The following is a 22017-nucleotide window of genomic DNA, read 5'->3' on the forward strand; positions in this document are numbered from 1 at the left end:
AAGGCTTTTTACAGGCCTCTTTGGCCTTGTTGTAATTAAGTTGTTTTTGCTGATTTTGATGTAAGTTGTTATTGTCTGATTTTGATGAAGGCCTATGTATATGGAAATATAATGATAAATGAATGAATGAATGAATGAATGAATGAATGAATGAATGAATGGGTGAATTGATGAATGAATGAATGAATGAATGAATGAATGAATAGTATTATCCAGTCCCGTGACTGATGACATAATGCGCAAGACGGGGATTCCCCGAACCCATTGAATTTCCATGACAATGGCGTATTGTTCTGTGTTGTGGCCCGGTTTATGTAGAAATGGGAAATGATTCATTGAAGCGGAATGAACTGAAATGGAATTTTACTCTTGTCAATTGTAAATATTACTGTTGACATTTGAAATGGAATTTTACTATACTGATAATACTCTGAACCACAGGCTGAAAACTCCACGGAGAACCGAAATACAAATTAACAAAATTAACATTATATTCCCAAGTATTATTTAAAAGAATATTTCGTCGTTGATTATTTATACCAGAACAACTTGCCGTAAAGGTTATCAGAAATCGTCACTCAAGATCGAGAAGCAAACTGAACGTCAAGAATTGTGATCTGCTGTCACTCACGTAAGTTTGTGTGCGAGAAATATCATCATTGACCGATTTTTATAATAGACCCGGCCCGGGGGTAGGGGGGGCACTCAGCCCACTTTGGAGGTGACGGGTATGTAGGGCTGTTAACCCCCCACCCCTTTTCAGCGTCGAAAGACCCAGTATTTTTACGTCACTCGAAGACCCCCTTTGATCTGTCACCCAAGACCCTTAGGGGAAAGTGGGGTAATCCCGGGCACCTTTCGTTAAGGCTACACAGGTACAAGATTAAATAAAGTTCATCAGTGAAAATCATGATATCAATGCAAAGTAGGAGTAATAATAACTCAACATCTATAGTTAATAAGTTATAATTAAAAAACAAAATGGTAAAAAATGATGGGGTAATGCCGGACACGGGGTAATCCCGGACACATGATTGTTGCAAAGAGGGAAAGTGGATTAGGATGATAATCCCCTAGAATGTATTAGGTACTTCTGTTACCTCAAGCATACACCTATGGTGGCTGTTGTTGTTGTCTATATTTTCGAAATAACAAGTGTCCGGCATTACCCCATCTGTATAGAGACGCATATGTGTCCGGGATTACCCCTCAGGGTCCCGATTTATTTTTTCAGTGCTTGTTCTACTAATCCAGTTTAAGATACCGAAATTCATACATCCAGCTAACAATCAAGTATCAAACATAATTTTCATCCATACTTTATCTGTGTCCCTTGTCGCATTAACTGTCACCCAGCTAATAAATCACTTTTCAGATAAAAAGTCAAAAATTACAATTTCTGTTTTTTCGTAATTTTCACAAAGAAAGACGAGACCCAAAGCGCTGGTAATAGTACACGTCAGGTACACCTTGAGGTAGCTAATACCCTAAGGTATTATAATAGTGCCACCCTTCTCCGTTTAGCTGCAATCGATGTGTCCGGGATTCCCCACAGTCCGGCATTACCCCACTTTCCCCTACAAGTTCAATATGACCAGCAACGTTCATTTATAATCACTGATTTTGTTACTTATTTTGAAAAAAAAAAGAAATTTGAAGCCATTTGACTAGAAATTTGATTTTCGAGGTTAGGCGCTGTTTCGGCCCTCACCAAAGATCAGTTCCATTTAAAAAAAGGCCATGTTCTCACCCAATGACCCCATATGTTTTACATTTTACTCTCACCGAATGCCAAAAATCATGCTCTCACCCAATGACTCCATATATTTTTACATTTTGCTCTTACCGAATGCCCCCTAGTGCAAAAGTGGCAGCCCTGCACCTACCTATATCCATTTCATATTGAAGTGCCCCCCCCCCCGGAGCCCCGGCATTTAGCTATCTGCCCTTGGCTTGGGTTGCATCTCAAGTTATCCGTAACAAGAATTTGTCTTTAAAAAAGACAAGTTCACGGATCAAGTGTATAGTACATGTACTTTGAGCTACTTTGGTCTAACATTCAATATTTATCTCTAACCTACTCTGCACTTATTCGACAATAAATAAGTGATTTGAGGCTTAATAATGATACCTGCGTCTTGACTCTGGAAAACAATATTTTTAAAAACCTCATTTTGCATTTAGTTTTTTAAGCCACCTCGGGAGCCACCTACAGGATCTCGTTTTGCATTTAGGATTTTATTGCATTGCAAAGTAGCAAAACTTTCTTTATATAATGGCCCAATTCGAGCCTGGAAAAGGCTATCCCCTCTTACAACCTATCGACATGTCTGATTTCTATAATGAGGTGTCACCGGGTTTGCAAGAGATAATAATGCCAAATCTAAACACCATGAAATTTACCACATCACGACCAAGCTCACATTGGGCGCCCATTCCTTTTTAAAGGAATTTTACTAAGTCACCTACTCAGTAGGAAACAAATTTGGAAAATTGTATCTTATCACAAGTAAACAAAATAATTACACAGCTTGCTCTTGCTAAGCTTTTGTCAGGGTCAGGGATATGTATGAACACCAATATGAAGTCAATAAACATTAGCTAACATTCAATTAACTATGATAGATAATGGACTTAGTTTTGAGCAGTGTAGTAATTTTCTGAAGTAAATCGCTTGCTACACAATTTTCTATACAGAATGATGTTTACTTTGTAATCAGGCCAGGCCAGGATCCTGCTAGTTTTGATTAACCAATCAGTTATGTGTATTGTAAGCATGTGATGGCTATAAGCCAATTGAAAACATGTTTCTAAAAAAGGCTAAAAAATTCCTACTCCTGGACAGACTCTTTTCTGGGTTAGGGCTAATTAGTAAGTTGTCAGTGTGGCAAGATTAGATATTAAGGCATACAAACTAGGGTATGAGATATTAGGAATTATTTCCTAGTCTCTTATTCACAAGGCTGGTGTGCTACAATACCTATTCATGACACATGATATGTAAGGGATAAACTGTGCATATGAGATGTGGGGGAAAGTGGCATCATTTCACTGCCGTGAAAAAACGTGTCTCGTACTTTCGTGGTAAAAACAAGGTAGGTATAATTTTATGCAAGTAATCATTATATATATTATGTAATCATATTATCAGGGATTGAACCCGGGGCATATAACCCGGGGGATGGGGCAGTGGGTGGGTGTGTGTGTGTGGGGGTGGGCGTACCCCATATTATGATAAGAGGGGATGGTTCATACGCTGAAAAAAGTTTGGGCGACATTTTGCCCAACGTTGTGGAAATATGCAACTTTTAGGCAATTCCAAACCGTCAAACGTTGTCGAATTTAACTTCCGTTTCACCCAACTTTTCATCAATCACGTATTTTCCCAACGATGATTGAACAGGATGGTTAAAGAAAGTACACTCACATTTGAAACCAATTTTTACCTAGGGTACCTGCAGGGAAAGCTAGGGAATATGGGACCATTAAGGACGTTTAGCTTATTTGCATAAAAACTAAAGAAGATATGCCCACAAGAGATTGTTATGATGAACAACCTGTCCTTTAAGATTAATAAAACAGGCAATGTTACCTTGTTTTTATGTTTGTTTGGACGCTATGACGTCAAAATGACGTCATCGTCAAGTGTCCCATATTACCTGCATGTGCAGGTAATATGGGACACTGTGTTATCTCTATGGTGAAAATCAAAAAGTTCAGAAAATCACTCTTTTGTTCTAAAAACATTTTTGTTACATGATTTTGAATGTTGAATGCAAATTTCTACAAGAAAATTCAATTTTCTAAATAGTTTTGCTTTTCGCATTGACAATGCACACAATTTCCTATGTGTCCCATATTACCTGCACCCATTCAGTTGAAAATCAGAGAAAATAATCATTTATAAAAGGAAAGTGCCATTTGTCAGTGGAATTTTTGCTGATAAGCTTAACCCATCACCTAAAGATCATAAAAATGACAAATGCCCCCTAAGTACCAGAGTTTTTGGATACACAATCATAAAATGTGACGTCATTGATTTTATATCAGGCCAAAAAAAACGACATAATTTTTGGGCAATTTCACTCTTTTTGGCATTGATTGTGATACACAGACTCCAAAACTGCATTTCTAGAAGCACAATTGATGTCTCTAAACACTTAACAAATCAACTTAAAGTGTTTACCTTCTCTAAGCTACTTTTTGTTAAAATGAAAACAGGTGTCCCATATTACCTGCTGTCCCATATTACCTGCAGCTACCCTATATGCCTCCTATTCCTAAAGTTATGTGTAGGCCCATATATTAGTGACCGTTCACAAAAACCTTGTAACTTGGGGGGGGGGTTGATGCACAAACAGAACAATTCACATATTTTTTCAGGGCCCTCCTTTCGAATCTAAAATTATTTTCAGGGGCCTCTTTTGGCCATGAAAAATGTACGTCAACCCAAAGAAAATAGTGTAAACTCATGTTCTATGAGAATTTTATTAAAGGCCCTCCTTCAGAGGGATACCAATTTTCAGGCCCCCTTTCTTCCATCAGCCCCCCCCCCCCCATTTACAAGCATGAGTGGTGAAGAAATGTAAGAAAAAGTCTCAAGAACAAGTTAAATATGCTAATTTGAGTTAATAAATTTTGTGACTAATTTTGCATTTTTCTCAAAAAATAACTACACACTTGTAACAAAAGTTATGTATTTTACAGGGGGAGGGGCAAGGAGTCTAATTACTTCACTGAAATTTCAGCGATTCAAGACAAGTGGTTCATTATATAACAATGTTAAGAAATGAGGTACATTCTAGCGTTACCTTTTTCTTATCATGTTCATAATGTATTTTACGTTTCTAAATTATTTTGTCAATTTCATTTCATATTTTCTTATTTTTTTGCAGCCAAAAAAATGATATGCTCAATATAATCTACTTCAAAAGCCAATGACTTTTTAAGAAAGCGTGGCAACTTTAAACATTACGCATTGTTGAAGATGCTGTGAGATATTAGAAAAAAAAGAAAATGTAGAAGGAGCTATGATTTGTATCGATTTCCGAAAAGCATTCGATACGATTAAAAGAGATTGTATTTAATTTGCAGTTGAGAAATTTAATTTTGGTCTGAAAAAAAAAATGGATAACTACTAATAAGTATTATGTTTAAAATTAAAAATACTGTAAGTTGTATAATAATTATTACACAATGGTCAATATGTAAAATTTCTTCTTTCAAGAAGAAGGTGTAAGACAAGGTTGTAATTAATTTTATTTCCTCTATTATTCATAATAGCGGCAGAAATTATGTCTAGTAAGATAAGACAAATGAATGATGTACGGGGTATTGAATTAACCCCTAAATACTATGGTGAATGTATCTTAATTAATAAAACAAAAGTTCAAAAAGAACGTTGTTGGAAATTCAATCCAAGCAATAGTGTCAAATTAGTTATATCAGGAGTAGTAATTAACCCGTCAATTAAGGGGGTACTACACTCCTCGATAAATTTGTGTCTATTTTAACATTTTCTCAAAAACTAATAACACAGTGGTAATAAAAGTTATGTATATTATAGGGGCAAGGAATCCAATTACTATACTGGAATTTCAGTGACCCAAGATAAGCGGTTCGTTATTTATGATAAGAAATAAGGTACCGCTAGGATGTACCTTATTTCCTATCATATTATACCATGTATACTGAACCGCTTGTCTTGAGTCACTGAAATTTCAGTGTAGTAATTGGATTCCTTGCCCCAATGATATACATAACTTTTGTTACCAGTGTGTTATTATTTTTTGAGAAATATGCAAAAATAGCCATAAATTTACCACAAGGGTGTAGTACCCCCTTAATATTGAAGAGTTGTCTGCAAATTGGGAACCAATGGACTCAATAGAAACCTGTCAATGGTTGGCAACATATTCATAGTAAAAATTTGATGGCATCAACATTTTCATATAAAGGTTAAATAATAGATCTACTTACGATTCACTTACGAGAAGGAAGTAGATGGTCGTATCCCATTTTCAGACACGCTCATCGTCAGAAAAGAGGATGGCTCAGTCAAAATTTTGGTTTACCGCAAGGATACCCACACAGACCAATATCTCAACTTTAGCTCCCACCACCCAATAATTATATCACAAGCTGGGAGTAGTACGCACTTTACTGGATAGAATGGACACTCATCGTGACAGAAACAGAAGGCAGACAGAAAGAGGAAGACAACATCAAGAAAGCATTGAAAACGTGTGGCTACCCAGAGTGGACAATTGAGACAGTCAAAAAGAAGATCAGGGACAAATCTGCCAAATCTACAAAAAACAAAACCAAAGACCCTTCTCAGCAGACCAACATGACCAAGGGACTTGTAGTGATTCCATATGTCGAAGGCGTAGCTGAGAGAGCCAATCAGATGTTCAAGAAGCACAATATTGCCACTGCCATGAAGCCGAACACCTCGTTGAGGAAGCTTTTGGTTCATCCGAAGGACAAAATTGACCCTCTAGACAAAACTGAATGTATACGAGATTCCTTGCAAAAACTGTGATTGCACATACATTGGTAAGACCGGCCGAAAATTGAAAACCTGGCTTAAGGAACACCAACAAGAAACGGACAAAGTGGAAAGGGGCAAAAAGAACTTTACGCGCCAGACCAGAAAAGAGTCAGTTACAGAACAAAGCAAGTCAGCCATAGCGGATCATGCCATTCAACAGAACCATGTTATAAACTGGGACGATACCAAAGTTTTACAGAAGGAGTGTGATGCGAGTACCCGCTTCATCAGAGAATCAATCTGGATACGTAAGAGAGGCCCGGCCGTCATGAACAGGGACGAGGGGGCCTACCATTTAAGTCACGTGTATGACCCTCTCCTCAAGACCACGCCCGGCCCCCAAGGGATGGAGCTGTGCGACCACCAGCACAGAGGATGATGGGATACCAATCACTCTGAAGAAGTATGTCGTCCAAGACATACGAAACTGTCAGGTCAGTGTCCAAAAATTTTGGTTTTGTATAATTATGAAAACTCCAAATTAAAATGTACTCAATCAAGACAAAGACTTAATGAAGACCTGAGCGCAAGAAGACCGTAAGTCCACTTGGCTCCTCAACATATACACTAAAGTTACGTATAGTTTCTTAGGGTTTTATAATGTTTAAATACATGTCCCAGAGTGAAAACATCATGAAAGGTTGTGAACGATTTGTTTTGGCCCTGAACATGTATAAAACATTACCAACTATACGAAACTACACGCAACTTTAATATACATGTTGAGGGGCCAAGTGGACTTACGGTCTTCTTGTGCTCAGGTCTTCAAATGCAAAATTGGGGAGATGGAGTTATTTGGAACAATATATAGAAAGCAAATTCATTTACTTCTACGCTACTCAAATTTGGTACACTCACCGGAGCGCTTTCACTGGGTCAACCCGCGTCTTCACCAGAGGTTATTGCTCTGAAGATTTTGTTCTCGGTGGTGTCTCAACAACATCATCACTAGCAACAACAAATCTTCAGAGCTTCATATACATCGTTATAATATTTGTATAATTAGCAGGGGTAAGATATTCTATTACAAAGAGTGGGTAAAAAGAGGTATTATGTATAAGCAGACTTGTATGACCAAAATGTGGTCTTTCGTTCTAATTAAAAGTAGGGGTTTTACAGCCAGGCAGCTCTTAAACAAGCCATTTCAATGGCATGTAAAAATAAATATACAAATGGTACTAACAAGGATATATTTTTATGATGGAAATAATTTTGTTGCGTATTGTACTACACAATTATATAGGAAAGCTATGATATCAAGGATATCAATTAAACCAATATGTCAAACCTTTGGGAAAAGAAATATAAAAACATGGAATTCAATTGGAGTAAAATTGGGCAAAATATTCATGTAAGGAAAGAACCTCGTTTATTGACATTAAAAAAAATTGGAAAATAACTAGTAATATTTATGCAACAAAAGGCTTTCTTCACAAAGTAGGAAGAAGAAGTTATGAAGGACTTCGCATCAGTTATTGTTCGGGTATTGTGAAATATCTAAACATTGTGCTTGGACCTCGGAATAACACAATGATTAGATATTTCACAATATATCTCCTAAATTGACAGATTGAAATATTTCAATCTTTTAACGATTGCTGATATGAATCAATCTAAATAGATTGAAATATTTCTATCTTTTAGCGATTGTTGATATGAATCAATCTGAATAGATTGAAATGGATTTTGGTTTGAATCTAACTCTTTTTGTAGACCTAGTTCCCTATCCAATCATGTGTTACTCCTATTGTACTGCCAAATGACATGTGTTTCAAGGTGAATATTTTCAATCTTTTTTTTCCAATTGGAAAGGATTTGTCCCTAATTAAATACAGTGAAAGAATGAAAAACAATGAAAATCAATCCTTTCTACTGACTTAATTCGCTAAAAGATTGATAAAAAGGATTGAAAATTCAAATCAGTCGACTGAATATACAGTCAAAAACGATTTCCCTAACTGCAAACGGCAACAGATTGAAAAATCAATCTTTTTGATTAAATATTCAATCGGAAAACTTAAGAGAGTATACCCTCAAAATAGAATAACCAGTGACGGGGCCAAGGGATGGGGGCAGGGGGAGGGGGAATGCGCCTCAGTCAGACTGAAGTCTTGCCACCCACAGATGCTCCCAGTAAAACCCCAAATTGAGCAAAAAAGTTACTTTTTGTGGCAATTTTGTGCAACAATTCTATAAATTTTTATTTAGACCCCCCCAACCCGCGCCCCCCCCCCAAAAAAAAATATCCGCTATACCACAACTGAAACAACTAATGCGAAGTCATTAACCTCTAAATCAATCGTCCGGTTAGCACAAATTAGAAATTATTTTATGATTTTGACTTCAACTGATCTACTGACAAAATTAACTGCTAGCCCAGTAAATGTTATCAAAACGTGTTATTAACTTGTTTTTGGTTTTGGTTAAAACCTTTAAATAACATTTAAATGTTGCGAAAAATAAAGATCATGAAAACGTTTTTTAAAACATTTTGTTTGAAAAATCACTACAAAAACATAAAATGTTGTGAACATTTTATTATAATTGGCAACTTTATTTATTGGCAATGAACATGAAAATATTTTGTCAACACTTAAAAATAAAAGTTTTTTTTCAACATGTAAAACTTGTGATTATGTGATTATGAGAAAACTTTTCATGAAAAGACTTGCCGGCAACACAGTGGAAAACCCACTGACCTGACATGTATAATGAAACGGCTATGGAAAGTTTTACATGCCCGAGCAGGTTTTAGTTCAAGTTTTTCTAGGCCTATAGCTATCACTGTGCAGTGCATAGTTATTATACAATGGGAAATCAAAAGTCAGGAAATAAATATAAAGAAATAAAATAAAAAGTACATAGATTAATAATGCAAATAATGCTTAATAATAATAATAATAATAAAGATGTTTAAAGTCCAATCAATTTGACTTTGTTACATTGTACAATGTACTATGCAATGGTAAGTCGGAAGTCAGAAAATAGATGAATGAGTAATTAAAATAAAAAGTATATAATATTAATAATGCTTAAATAAAGATAAATATCAGTAAAGATGTTTAAAGTGCAATATATTTCACTTAGTTTGTTTACACTTAATGTGAGTCGGAGCGGTGCCTGAGCCAGCGGCTCAAATATTGAGCCAATTATTAGGCCCACACTCATAGGGAAAATTATGGGTTGGGTCCAGATCCTAAAGCTCATTGTAATGGATTTCCACGCCCCCATGTGCATGACTTTTACTGATGGAGGGAGGAATAGTGAAACCTTTCGTTTTTACCTTTATTTGTCATAACACAATAAGGCCAAAAAAAAATATTGTTGTGTTGCCCTCAAGTGGGAAAATGGGAAATTTGGGTCGGACGGTCGTATTTTTTATATTTTTTTTAAACCTTCAGTTTTTAAAAATCCCCTCAAATATTAAATAATGCTTCTTCAATTAGGGGACATTTGTCAATTTGACTTCTGGATACATGTTAGACATCAATTAAAGACTAGTCTTTCAATAAAATATTAATTTTAAGTGAAAAACATTGAGTTTTTTAACAAATCTGTAAAAATCATCATTCAAAAAAAAAAAAAAAAAAAATTGCGACCCTGATTTTTCAGGATTTAGGGTAGGACGGTTGAGGGCAACACGACAATTTTTTTTTGCCTAACTGCAATAGGTTACATATGGAAATATGAATGTGACCAGTGGCTTCCGTGACTAATTTTCTATAAGTATAAGATCGATATTACTATAAATATTAAAAAAAACCAAAATTGGAAAAATATGATTCTGAAAGCTCCGACTATGCTTTAAAAATGTGCGAAAATGCATGTATTAATTCTTGTTTTTCTATGTGTGTTATAATCTGGACTAGTATACGAAAAAATACTCAGTTTTATGGAACAGTCCTGATTAATCTATTTCGTCTTTGGAAAATTTACGGAAAAGCCACCGCGAAACATAAATTCTGAACATAAAATCGCTCGTCATCGCAACCATAATACACTCTCATATATATATATATATAAAAATTGCATCAGGCCCCCCCTTACAAGTGTTTGTGAACAGTCCCTAAGCCTCACTCCGCCCAGCCTCATTCTAAATTAAGTGTCCGATCAACACCAAAGCCATAGAGGTATTATTTCGCAAGCTCAACGCAGTTTACTTCGTGAAAGAGTAAGAGTAATAAATAATAGACTGGACAAATTAAAAGGTTCAAAATCGCGGAACAGAAATTAAAGGCCGTAATTCCCGCGAAATCAGTTTGGAAAATGAAAATATCTCGTGCCACTTAACGAGAATTCGCGAGAACACATTCGAGAAAACAAAGTTTCGGTACGTACGGAAGCTGTGGCAGAGAGATTAAAGAAGCCAAAACACGTGAACGCGGCTTGCGTACTGCATCGGAACCTGACCTGGAAGGAACTCGGCTTAAAAAATGGGTAATTTAAAACAATAAAGTATAAATCTCATAATAATGTTCATATAACCTCAATAACTTAATTTGACCAAGGGTGCCTTTTTGGTTTCTGGCGTATTCGGAATCTACATACCCCTGATTGGTTACAAAAGTACATTAGTATGCAATTTCATGGCAATGCAGCCATTTTCTTCGACTCTGACATACTAAAATAATTTAGAGAGCAGAAAAAAATCAGGACCGTGTGGTTTGAACCCTAGACCAATGTAGACCTTACGATTGACGATTGCCGTTTGAGAGTTATACCACTGAACTATCTCAGGCTGAGTTCACAGTTGGTACACGGGTAATTACACCAAGTCTTGATTGCATATACTCTCTCACTGTGTCTTAGCGGCCAAGTATATAATGAAGAAAGGAGGTGTGTCTTGCATTGTCTTACGCCCTACCAGGGTCGATCATTTATGCCGTCTGCTCTCTTTTCATTAAACATGTTAAAAGACAGCGTTAAAGTAATCGGTGGAGATATTGAAGAAACTAATTCTGGTTATTGTTTTTGAATAACTCTTTTTAATAGGAGACTGTAAGAACGACAGCTTTTGATGGCTTTAAATGGCAGTGGACAAAGCTCAGACCTAAACCGTTTCACAGAATCGTCCTTTGCAGATATGACGTTGGCATCAAAAAGCGGTCTTCAACAACTCCGGTCTAGGGAACCAGTCGAAAACGATGAATATCCTGGTCTTATACAAGTTGATCACGACATGTCATTTGAACTCCCGCCGGCTAACGCAAACGGTCAATTGCCAGAGATGAGCGAGGGGAATGACATCAGTACACGCGAATTTGTCGGTGGTAATGTGGGGATTGAATCCCAAATACAAGGAATTGCTGTCATGGAAAGTGTCAATACTTATCCCAATGTACCTTTGATTGGATGTCAAATTCCACAGAATACCAGCTGGAATGTTGAGAGCACGCATGTGCCTTTTGAATATCCCGTCACTGACTATGCTGGCACCAGTGCAGAAATGTCAGCAGGTAACAGACAGTGTGTTGATATCGAGGCGGAACGTGTCAAGTCACTTATCAGTCACGAAAACGTTCCAGATATATTTCAGCGTGTAGCTAAGTTGGAGATTAAGACAACAGATCAACACCGTGTCTTGACGTTGACTCGCGATTTACTTGCGACCATGTCGGGAAAGATTGGTCATTTGAACGGGAAGTGGCTGAAAGCAGTGGAAGGTGAAAGGAAAGCAAATCAAACTGTTCTTGAAATGGAAGAAAACCTTCGAAATTGGAAAGCAGCAAAGGAACAGTATATCACGAGTTTAGAACAGCAGAAAGCTCAATTACTTCATGAAATCACAGAAGGGTTCGATCGAGCAAAGAAAACCGAGGAAAAGCACGCAAAAATGAAGGAACTGATTAAGACGTTGAAAGCAGACACTGATAAGCGTATCGCGCAGTTGCAACAGCGAAATGAAGAGTTAGAGAATGGAGATATCAATAAGCAGAAAATGATTCAAATGGGTCAAGAAAAACTTATTCACGTTACAAATGAAATGCGCATGATGCAAGATTGTGAAAGGAAAAACATAGAGACGACAGCCAAGTTGCAGCAGGAATTGTGTATTGTTTCCAATGAGCGACAGCGAGTGAAATGTGAACGCGATCATGCTAGACTGCAAGCAAGCATTTTGAAACATAGCAAGGACGGTATTTGCAAAGACAGAAACAACTGGCGAAAAAAGGTCAAAGAATTGGAGAAGAAAAACAAAACACAGGATCTCGAAGAGACAAAGAGCATGTTTGAAAAGCAACAAGACTTCATAAAGGAGACGAGAAACCAGGCACTGGAAATCAAAATCAAAAGACTTCAAAAGGAGAACAGTTTTCTGAAAGATACCATCGAGGCAATCGCTTGTGACAACGCAACAGCTGTTTCTGCCGCGTTTGACGCCGCACAACCCAGTGATGTTGAGTTAGAATGCTTCTCGTGTCACAAGAGCTACGTACCATCTGGGAACAACAACGCCGACAATGTGTGTTGCTTTCATCCATTGCCACCAATGCATTTTAGAGAGTGGAGTCGGTGGCCAGTTGGTGAGGCGGCGTCTCTGGACAGCGATAAAGGCAAACTTTATTGGGGCTGCTGTGATATCTTGTCGTACACACGCCCGGATGGATGTAGTCATGGGCGACATCATCAGTCATGGGAGGTAGACGTTGTCATGAAACAGGCTTTGTCCAGGAAAGTCTCCTGCTGTTAATAGATTACTTTTTAAAAGTTTTTGGAAGCAATTCTATGTGTCATCGATTGCAGTATCAACCGTAATTGCTAAGGATATGTACTCTGTAGCAATATTATCTTGGACAATTAATGCAATGGCGATTTCTTGAACGAACAAAGAAATGACTAAGTAGTTTAGAATGGTTAATTTACAATTAGGTAAATGTATCATGAGGGTACTATTTCGTCAATCGCATGGGACGTCAAGATCTTCATTAAGACATAATGGTACAGCGGACTGTATATATAAGTGTAGATAAAAATAAGGACCTTTCATGACTAACAAAATTATATCTTGGAATTTGAACTGCAAGGTTGTAAGATCTAACGTAGCTGCAGAGACGAGGGTCAACCTGGAGTTGGTCAGTTTGCAGTTTTGGCACTAATAGTGAAATGAATTCATTGAAATCTTATTTATGCTCTAAATTACATGCTACGACATCTACGCAGCAAACACAAAATTTTTTTTAAAACCTTTAATCAAAACGATTTATTAACATTGAAATGTCGGGTTATATAATGGCCAAATATATTTGCCAACAGTTTTGATTTATTTTGTTTTCCATGGGATTTATAAAATTAAGTGGAAGCAAGGGAACTCCTTTATGAGTTATATTAAACAAATATTGAATGTTTTTTTGTTCAATGGAACTTCTATTTTCATTCGGTGAAATATGAACTGTTCCATTCAACTCGGCAAAGCCTCGTTGAATGGAGCAGTCCATATTTCACTTCATGAAATTATTCTTACCATTGAACATTAAATATTTCGTAAATGTATAGCTATGGGTCTCCGCTATCCAGTGATACCAAACATTCCCCACATTCCCTCATATCGATATGAGGTCATAATGTGAGGCCCCTCATGTAAATTTGGGAAATTCTGGGTATGTACAAAAGTATAGGCACATTTGATTTTTTGCTAAAAATTCTACAAAAATGCGATTTTCTCCTAAACATGAAATGACTCTTTTCACCTAACAAGTAAAAATCTTGGAATAATTTCACAGGAGAGAAATGAAAATCATTGGGACCTAATCCCCCCTCTATGATCATCTTTGATGGTCGGGTAAGATTGCTGGGGTAAAGATTTTATCACTAAAATAAGCGCAAAGGATGTATCTATATACGATTAGCTTAGGTCGTTTGGGCGTAAACATGTGCGTTTCCTCAAAGAGTAACTTTCCAGCAAGTTATTTTAAAATATTAAGAGTGAATATAAATAAGGACCAAACGGTCCACGGCAGAAGGGGGTCAGCAAAATGCACTCATTTTAGGTCTGTGTCATTCCTATGATAAACTCATTCTCCCAGTGCAGTAAAAAAATCACTTTCTACTTTAAGAAAAAAGCTTAATTTAAAAATATGCATATTTCACCAATTTTGTCCGGCTTACAAATACACGTTTCTTAACATGGGTCTGCCATTCCTTTCTTCTTCCAGATTTCGGACTAATATTATAAAATGAGATTGTCAATAGAGTTATCTATACGGTGTGCAAAAAGTTCGTTCCGCCCTAATGTCCGGTTTGCTCTAAGCATATCATTACTATAGTTTGAGCGTCATCAGCTTTTGCCCTCAGGATTACTTGCTATGAATGTTCTTAAGGTATGCATGGTGTAAAAATTCTCCAGGCATTTTGTATTTCTTGTAGTGTGGACAGAGGTGTGTTTTGAGGAATTTAGATACCCACAAACCTCAGAGAATTTAAAGATGGCGTCCAAAAAAATCCGACAGTGGCTTGTTCAAGGAGAGAGAAATTGCTAGAGAATGGATGAAGAAAGGTCTTAACCCAATAGAGATATTGTGGTTTATTCTAAAAGAAAGGTTTTTGTGAAACTCCTTATGTAAAATCATAATACAACTTACAGATAGAGTCCAGAATGTATGGCCAAGCCTAGACAAGAATAAGGAACTTTTTGTGCCATTAGTCGGCGGTGACTGGGGAAAGCATGTTTTGAAGGTGATCATGGTGATTGACCACCAAGGATACTATGACTTCAAATAAATTGGTTTAACATCTCTACTAATGTAACAAAATAACAAATAACAAAATATAGCCTAAACTTCATTGTTTGAGTTTAATTTTAAGTACATTAAATATGCTTTGGGGGTGGGGGCGGAACGAACTTATTGCACACGGTATATGACATATCAGTGTTTCTAATTTTGGAAAAAATGTGTAATGCATTTTCCTAAAACGTGATTTTTTGGCCCAAAAGGGATAAATTTGGATGCTCATTTTTTTGATTGGACAGCGACTTCAAAGAAACCTTTTATTATGGGTACAATCAACACAATTTGGCCCACATAAGCAAAAATAAAACCATTGTGTTCTGGCTTGCTGATGCTAGAACACTACAATAATGTTTGCATTGTTTACAAACCAAATGTTCCCTTTAGTGTGTATATAGATAAGGACCATTATGGTCGACAGAAGAAGGGGTCAGCAAAACTCACCCATATTAAGTCTGTCACATTCCTATGATGAACTTTTTCTCCCAATGCAGTAAAACAATCACAGTGTTTCTAGTTTAAGAAAAAAGCTTAATTAAAAAAATGCATAGTTCACCAATTTTGTCCCGCTTACTAATACATGTTTCTTAACATAAATTTAATATGGGTCTCCAATTGTTTCTTATTCCAGATTTCGTACTATGTGAATAGAGTTATCTTGATAATATCTGAAATATGAAATATCAGTATTTCTAATTTTGGAAAAAAACTGTGATGCATTTTCCCTAAAACATGATTTTTTGGCCCAAAGAGGATACATTTCTCTTTTTTTTGGTTTGATCAACTTCAAAGGAACCTTTTATTATGGGTACAATAAACACACTTTGCACCCATCCCATAAGCATAAACGGGTGTTCTGGCTTGCTGATGCTAGAAACACTACAACAATGTTTGTATTGTTTACAAACTCAATATTCCCTTTCAACAGGCTCCTCATGGGAATAGATTTCTTTCAAGAACTTCAATAAACATAAGCTTAGGAATAGGGATGGTTGCTTGGAGAATCGCTCAGCCCCTATAATGATTTTGGACAGGTGAAGCCAAAACACCCCCCCCCGCACCCGTTAAATGGAATTTGAATGGATAATACAGTTGCAAATCAGTTAATTAATGGTTTTCTTTAATTTGTTTAAAAGATTATTACCTTGACGAGGCATTGCATACTAACCCCCACCACCTTGGTGAAAACCAAGGGGGTTAGGGGTTGAGCCCCCAAATGAGTTGGTTAGCAAACTCAATTCCTCAAAAGAAGATTTCAAGCTCCCATAAAGCCAACCCCCTTCCAACAGAGAATAGCCCTACCCCCAGTGTCGAATTGAAAATTTGAACTGGTAAACACAAACACTTAATTTTGGTTTGCACAATTATCACTGTATAAGGTCAAAATTATATATTTTGACTTTGCCCCATCAGATGCACCACTGAACATGTCAAATACCTAACACCCTCCCCCCAATTCAAAGACCATGTATAATATGCAGATTAAGAAGAATAACCTGACCGTATATATAAAATCAGAAATGCAATCCTGATATTTGTACAATCTTCATCGGAAAAGTGCTATGTTTGTTTTAAAAGCTGCATCCACCCAGGCTAATTAATTTAATCAAATCCCTAAAACTTGGAAGATTACAAATTCAGAATATATTTACACTTAAAATCTTGCAGTAGATCATAATCTGCCATTATCTTGGCGCTTTAATTATTAAAATTGGTGTGTGATACATGACTGTGTTTGTTTGATTTGATAATTATTAATTGATGTATTCATTTATTCGTACTTAAGTTAGCATATCATATTTACAATGTTTTACAAATCAATATACAAGGTGTGTGTTCTTGGATGGTTAAGGTGCAAATAATAATAACAATAAATAATAATAAATATTGTTATACTATATATTATATAAATATTATTAAGAGGAATGATCAATTGAAGTGCTACTATATTTTCATTTGTTCAAGTTTTTCTCTATCAATTTCTTGGCTTCCTCGTAGTCCCTTCTATAAAACATTTGAATTTGCTTAAAGGCTCTGGTAGCAACGTTTGGACAGTATTTTTGTGGGACATGAGAGCACATCAGACATATCGAATTGCATTCTGAATACGAAGAATGTCCTTCTGATATCAATTTTCTTTTGAAATTCGCGACACACAAAAATACACATTTTATGGCAAATGATTAAAAGTTGATATTTTTGATAGTTAACAGTCCTCGAAGTAAACTTTATTAATCTAATGATATGTACTTAAAGTGTGTATAGCTGGGATGAAAAGCCGACGATCAATTAAAAATTGTGATCTTTCGTATTGAAGATAGAGATTTTTCCCCTACCCTGGAAAAATTAAGTCTTTGGGGGAAAAATCTATATCTTTAATAGGAAAGGTCAACATTTTTCAAGGCTGACGATATTCGATGTAGCATTTCTTCTTTATTTCATTTATTCCCATTCTATTTCTAGTGATGTTTTTAGGCTTCTAAACGAATGTTTGATGACGTGAAATATATTTCCACCAGACATAATACATAACATATTATCGATTTTACGTCATCAAACATTCGTTAGAAGATAGACATCGCTGGAAATAAAATGGGAATAGATTAAATAACGAAGAGATGTAGTGCATTGAATATTCTACATCCACTAAAATGTCTGTAGCGGCCCTAAAGTCCAAAGTCATTCAGCAGCAATAAGATAAAAAATAAAACAAGAAGCAGTGTGCATAGAGAAAAATGGACAAGAGCCCTAAAGGAAGAGAGTAATATTACTTATTAATTGATCATGCCGGAGAAAGCCAGGCAGTGGCAGGAACATCAAGGTTGTCCGAATTTGCCCATATTTGGTGTAGTAGGGGTGTTTGATGAAACATTCTCACTGAAACTTTTTCAGGATTCTGGCCCCCCCTTGTTAAGGGTTTACAGCCCTTATTTGTTTTGGTACAATCTACACCCTTAAAAATGGATGAATTTTTCCTGAATTTAAGCCAATTTTGTATTCTCATTTTTTCACAAGTGGTTGAAGTTATTTAAGTAAATTAAGTATTTGTAGGAAACATCTACCCCGGGCATTACAGGAAACAATTGACATTCAACCAACCCCTATCATTTGGCTCTAGGGGGTGTCTAAACATACCCCCCTCAAAATGTCTTAAAAAATTGAATTTTAGTTGATGAATTCAAATGCAAATATAAAAAATATACATCAACATTTTGAATTTTTGTTGGTGTCATTAGAGTAACCCAACATGTGGCTGTGAGAAACAAATTAGAATATCTTGGGGCGGTGTTGCTTTTTTTAGAAAATACAGTGTTTCTATGTGGTATTTTTAGCAATATTACAAACTGAAAATATTGTAATATTAATGAAATACGTGATTATTTCAACTACATACTTTATTTAGAGCTGGTTATTAAGTTGTGTAATGTTTTAAACTTTAATATCATGGATAACAAAAGCAAAATGTTACTAAAATTTAAGTGTTTCTAGATTTTATTCGATCTAAAATGAGAAAAACCTAAAATACTTGGTCAAACACTCGGGAATTTTAAAGAACAGTTTGATTGAACAAACCGTTTATGAACAGATTCAAACAAAAGTAAGAAATAAACAATTATTTACTTAGCATCAACATATAAATATGAGTTATTATAGACCTTCAATTCAGTTTTTTATAAGTGCATAATCATGATGACACTTTGCATGTTACCGTTCTTTTCGACGCCCAATTGTACTACGTGTAGCTGAGGACAGGCAAGTGTCAAAATGATATTCTAGCTGTTGTATGGAACTGAAAGTGCAATGTTTACATTGCTTTGAGGAATCACTACATTAAGATCCATGTATTGTTGTTTTCACGCTGCTTTTGGAAATGTTGATAACGATCGGAGCCTTCTCAAATTGTTACAACGTAGACCATGCCTTATTTGCTTTGTTTTTAACGATTGTAATATACAATATAATCGTAATACAAAAATTATTACCTCATTATACCTCATTCATTCTAGTGAACATTATAGTTAACAAATAATAATTCAAGCAATCCCTATCATTTGGCCTCCCTCAGAACTTCTTTAAAATTTTCATTTTTATTAAATGAATTGACAGACATAAATTAAGGTATTTCTTCATTATAAAGTTGACTATAATAAAAGTTACCAAGCTGATAATAAATGGAAAAATGAACATTACTAAACCTTTAAAATGTAGATGTTTCTATATCTCATTTGATTAAACAATCATAAAGCTGAAAGATATCGTATGTCTTTCATGCATTATGCCATGTTGCACGTATACTAAAATCGAATGAACATGATGTATGCCAGAATCTTATGCAAGAATAGTATCATAAGAATAAATATTCTTAACTAGATCTTGAGGTTCATTTGCTTCAACAACAAGTGTCAACATTATTTTCGAGTTGATTTGACATCTAAAGATCTTGTTTGGAGCTGAAAGTGCAAAGTTACATTCCTCTAAGCCATCTACAAATTGTCACAACGTAGATTGGCTGTGCACTTATTTGCTTTGTTTACAAATATCGCAATCAGCCTATAAATAATATAATGTAAGAAAACAAAATGTTACCTCATACTGGTGTTTGAAATACAATTGAATATATGAATACAAAAGCCACCTAAGTCCATACTTTGGCCAAATTGAGTTAAGCATGGGAAATTGTTGCTATACATAGGCCTGTCATATGCATGAAAGAACAACTCAAATTCATCCTCTGTGTCTATTGGGCATGTGAAAAATAGCATGTATGAAAGAATCACCCAATTCCATGATTTGAGTCTTGTAACACATTGATTGAAATCCAGTATGTATAAAAGTCCACTTGTAACACATTCATTGCTAGAGAATGACTTTTGAACAAAAATGGGTTTAATAAAGGAAAGTGTGTGGTTTATATTACATGGCAGAATGCTTATCAACATTATACATACCTGTGTGCTTTATTTTGTATTATCTTACTAGTGGTAATCTCATTCTAACATTGTTGTCTTTGTATATGATTCAAAAAACCACCTAAGTCCAAAATTTAAAATGAACCCCACGAAGTCCCTGAAATGCTAATCGTCATACCTAATACAGGTTAATCCACTCATTTGCACGTAAAACTTACCATATTGACCAGGTAAATCTAACTGAAGGAATTAAAATGATACACAGGTTTTTCTCTCAAAATAACTTCGCATGGACTTAGGTGGCTTTTGTATTCATGTATTCAATTATCGTGGCATTGTTGAAAATGTCTATTAACAAGTTATAAAGTAACCACTAAAGAAAAAAACTTTTTGTTGGACATTGCAAAAAAGACAAGATTCTTGGATTTTACTCTCAATCGTCCACTGATATTTCTGATCCTGATAATCATGATAATATATAGACTATGCCATAGTCGAATTTTATTTAAAATATGTTATTATTAGTCATGATGAACCCACTCAAAATTATACTGATGTTTATTAAAATTAAAGTAGGCCTATTCAATAGTAAAATGGTCATAAAGAGTTAAAAATATCAGATGATTAGTGACAATAAAAGTAATTGAATGCAACATTATCTTGCATAATTATAATGGCTCACTTTAATACTGAACAATTCTGATTTTGGAATCTACCAGTTTATTGATAGCGAACCCCGAAAATCCGACTATGGACTTTGAATTTTAAGCAGAACTTTACCCCTGGACTTTGCTCTCTAAAAAACACACTGTCAAGCATACTTGTTTATCAGTCCATTAACCACAAGTACTAAGCATGGTATAGTACAAGACGCGCTAGATGTTTGATGAGAGATTAACTTTCGCGTCAACACAAAAGCGCCGCAAACACCACAGACAGTTGTGTACGGTGTAGTTAATGGTAATGGCGCGGGCCCAGAAGATTTAAACCATAGCGAGATATGGGCGACCAATCACAAGGCAGATCCATTTAAAGATGCATTACATCATGGCCAATTTTAGTTAGGCCAGAAATTGGCCTAACTCTCCATAGAGTCCCGTGTTAAAAATCTTCACCGCAAGGCAAAGTCAGTAGTCCACTTGGGAAGCTAACAAACAGAGGGAGTAGGGTGATTGAAAAGATCAGATGTGAAAATCTATCAATTGTGCACACATTAATTAAATCAGAGTTTTAAGCTTAAATACAATATCCAGAGTATGCACAATGGGCAAGTGGACTACGGGGTAGTCTAGATAATATAGAACAACTTACCCAATATTTTATTGAAAAGTATACAATTTTATACCTCAAATATTTCAAGCACAATCTAAGTATTCCAGCCAGAATAGATACTTTGATTAAATCATATACATCAAACATGTTTTACTTCTCAAGTATTTATGAAATCTTGCAGTTAAATTATTTCCAGTTCAAATATGCATGCAGAAGCATTCTTAAAGGTCATTTTATGACCGTGCAAGTTATCTAGGTTATTTTATTCTCAGGAACAAATAACATATAACAGATATTATGATGTTCCAAGAAGTTTGCTTTTTAATAAACAAACTATGGATTGGTACCAATCGTTTTAATACAACCTGTATATCTCGCATGTAAATGTAAGCCTATGAATTACATTCCAGACCGATTTCTAAAATTTGACCTCTGCATGGCCTTTGACCTGACCCGTGCAAAATGTTCCTCTGGTCATGAGGTTTGTTGTCACTGAGCTTGAGCCCCATACCCCTTACAGATGCCCAGAAAAAGAAATGATAAAATTTGACCCCCA

General features: G+C 35.7%; 1 protein-coding gene across 1 annotated transcript; it reads left to right on the top strand.

Annotated features, from left to right (window-relative positions):
- Nucleotides 1–560: 560 nt before the first annotated feature.
- LOC140165491 (uncharacterized) lies at nucleotides 561–13769 on the top strand. The gene is made up of 2 exons (XM_072188785.1): nucleotides 561–631; nucleotides 11546–13769. Exon 2 carries the CDS (start codon nucleotides 11571–11573, stop codon nucleotides 13242–13244), a length of 1674 nt encoding a protein of 557 aa, XP_072044886.1. The 5' UTR covers nucleotides 561–631; nucleotides 11546–11570; the 3' UTR covers nucleotides 13245–13769.
- Nucleotides 13770–22017: the final 8248 nt, after the last annotated feature.

This window comes from Amphiura filiformis, chromosome 1, assembly GCF_039555335.1.
Source record: "Amphiura filiformis chromosome 1, Afil_fr2py, whole genome shotgun sequence".
Taxonomy (NCBI): domain Eukaryota; kingdom Metazoa; phylum Echinodermata; class Ophiuroidea; order Amphilepidida; family Amphiuridae; genus Amphiura; species Amphiura filiformis.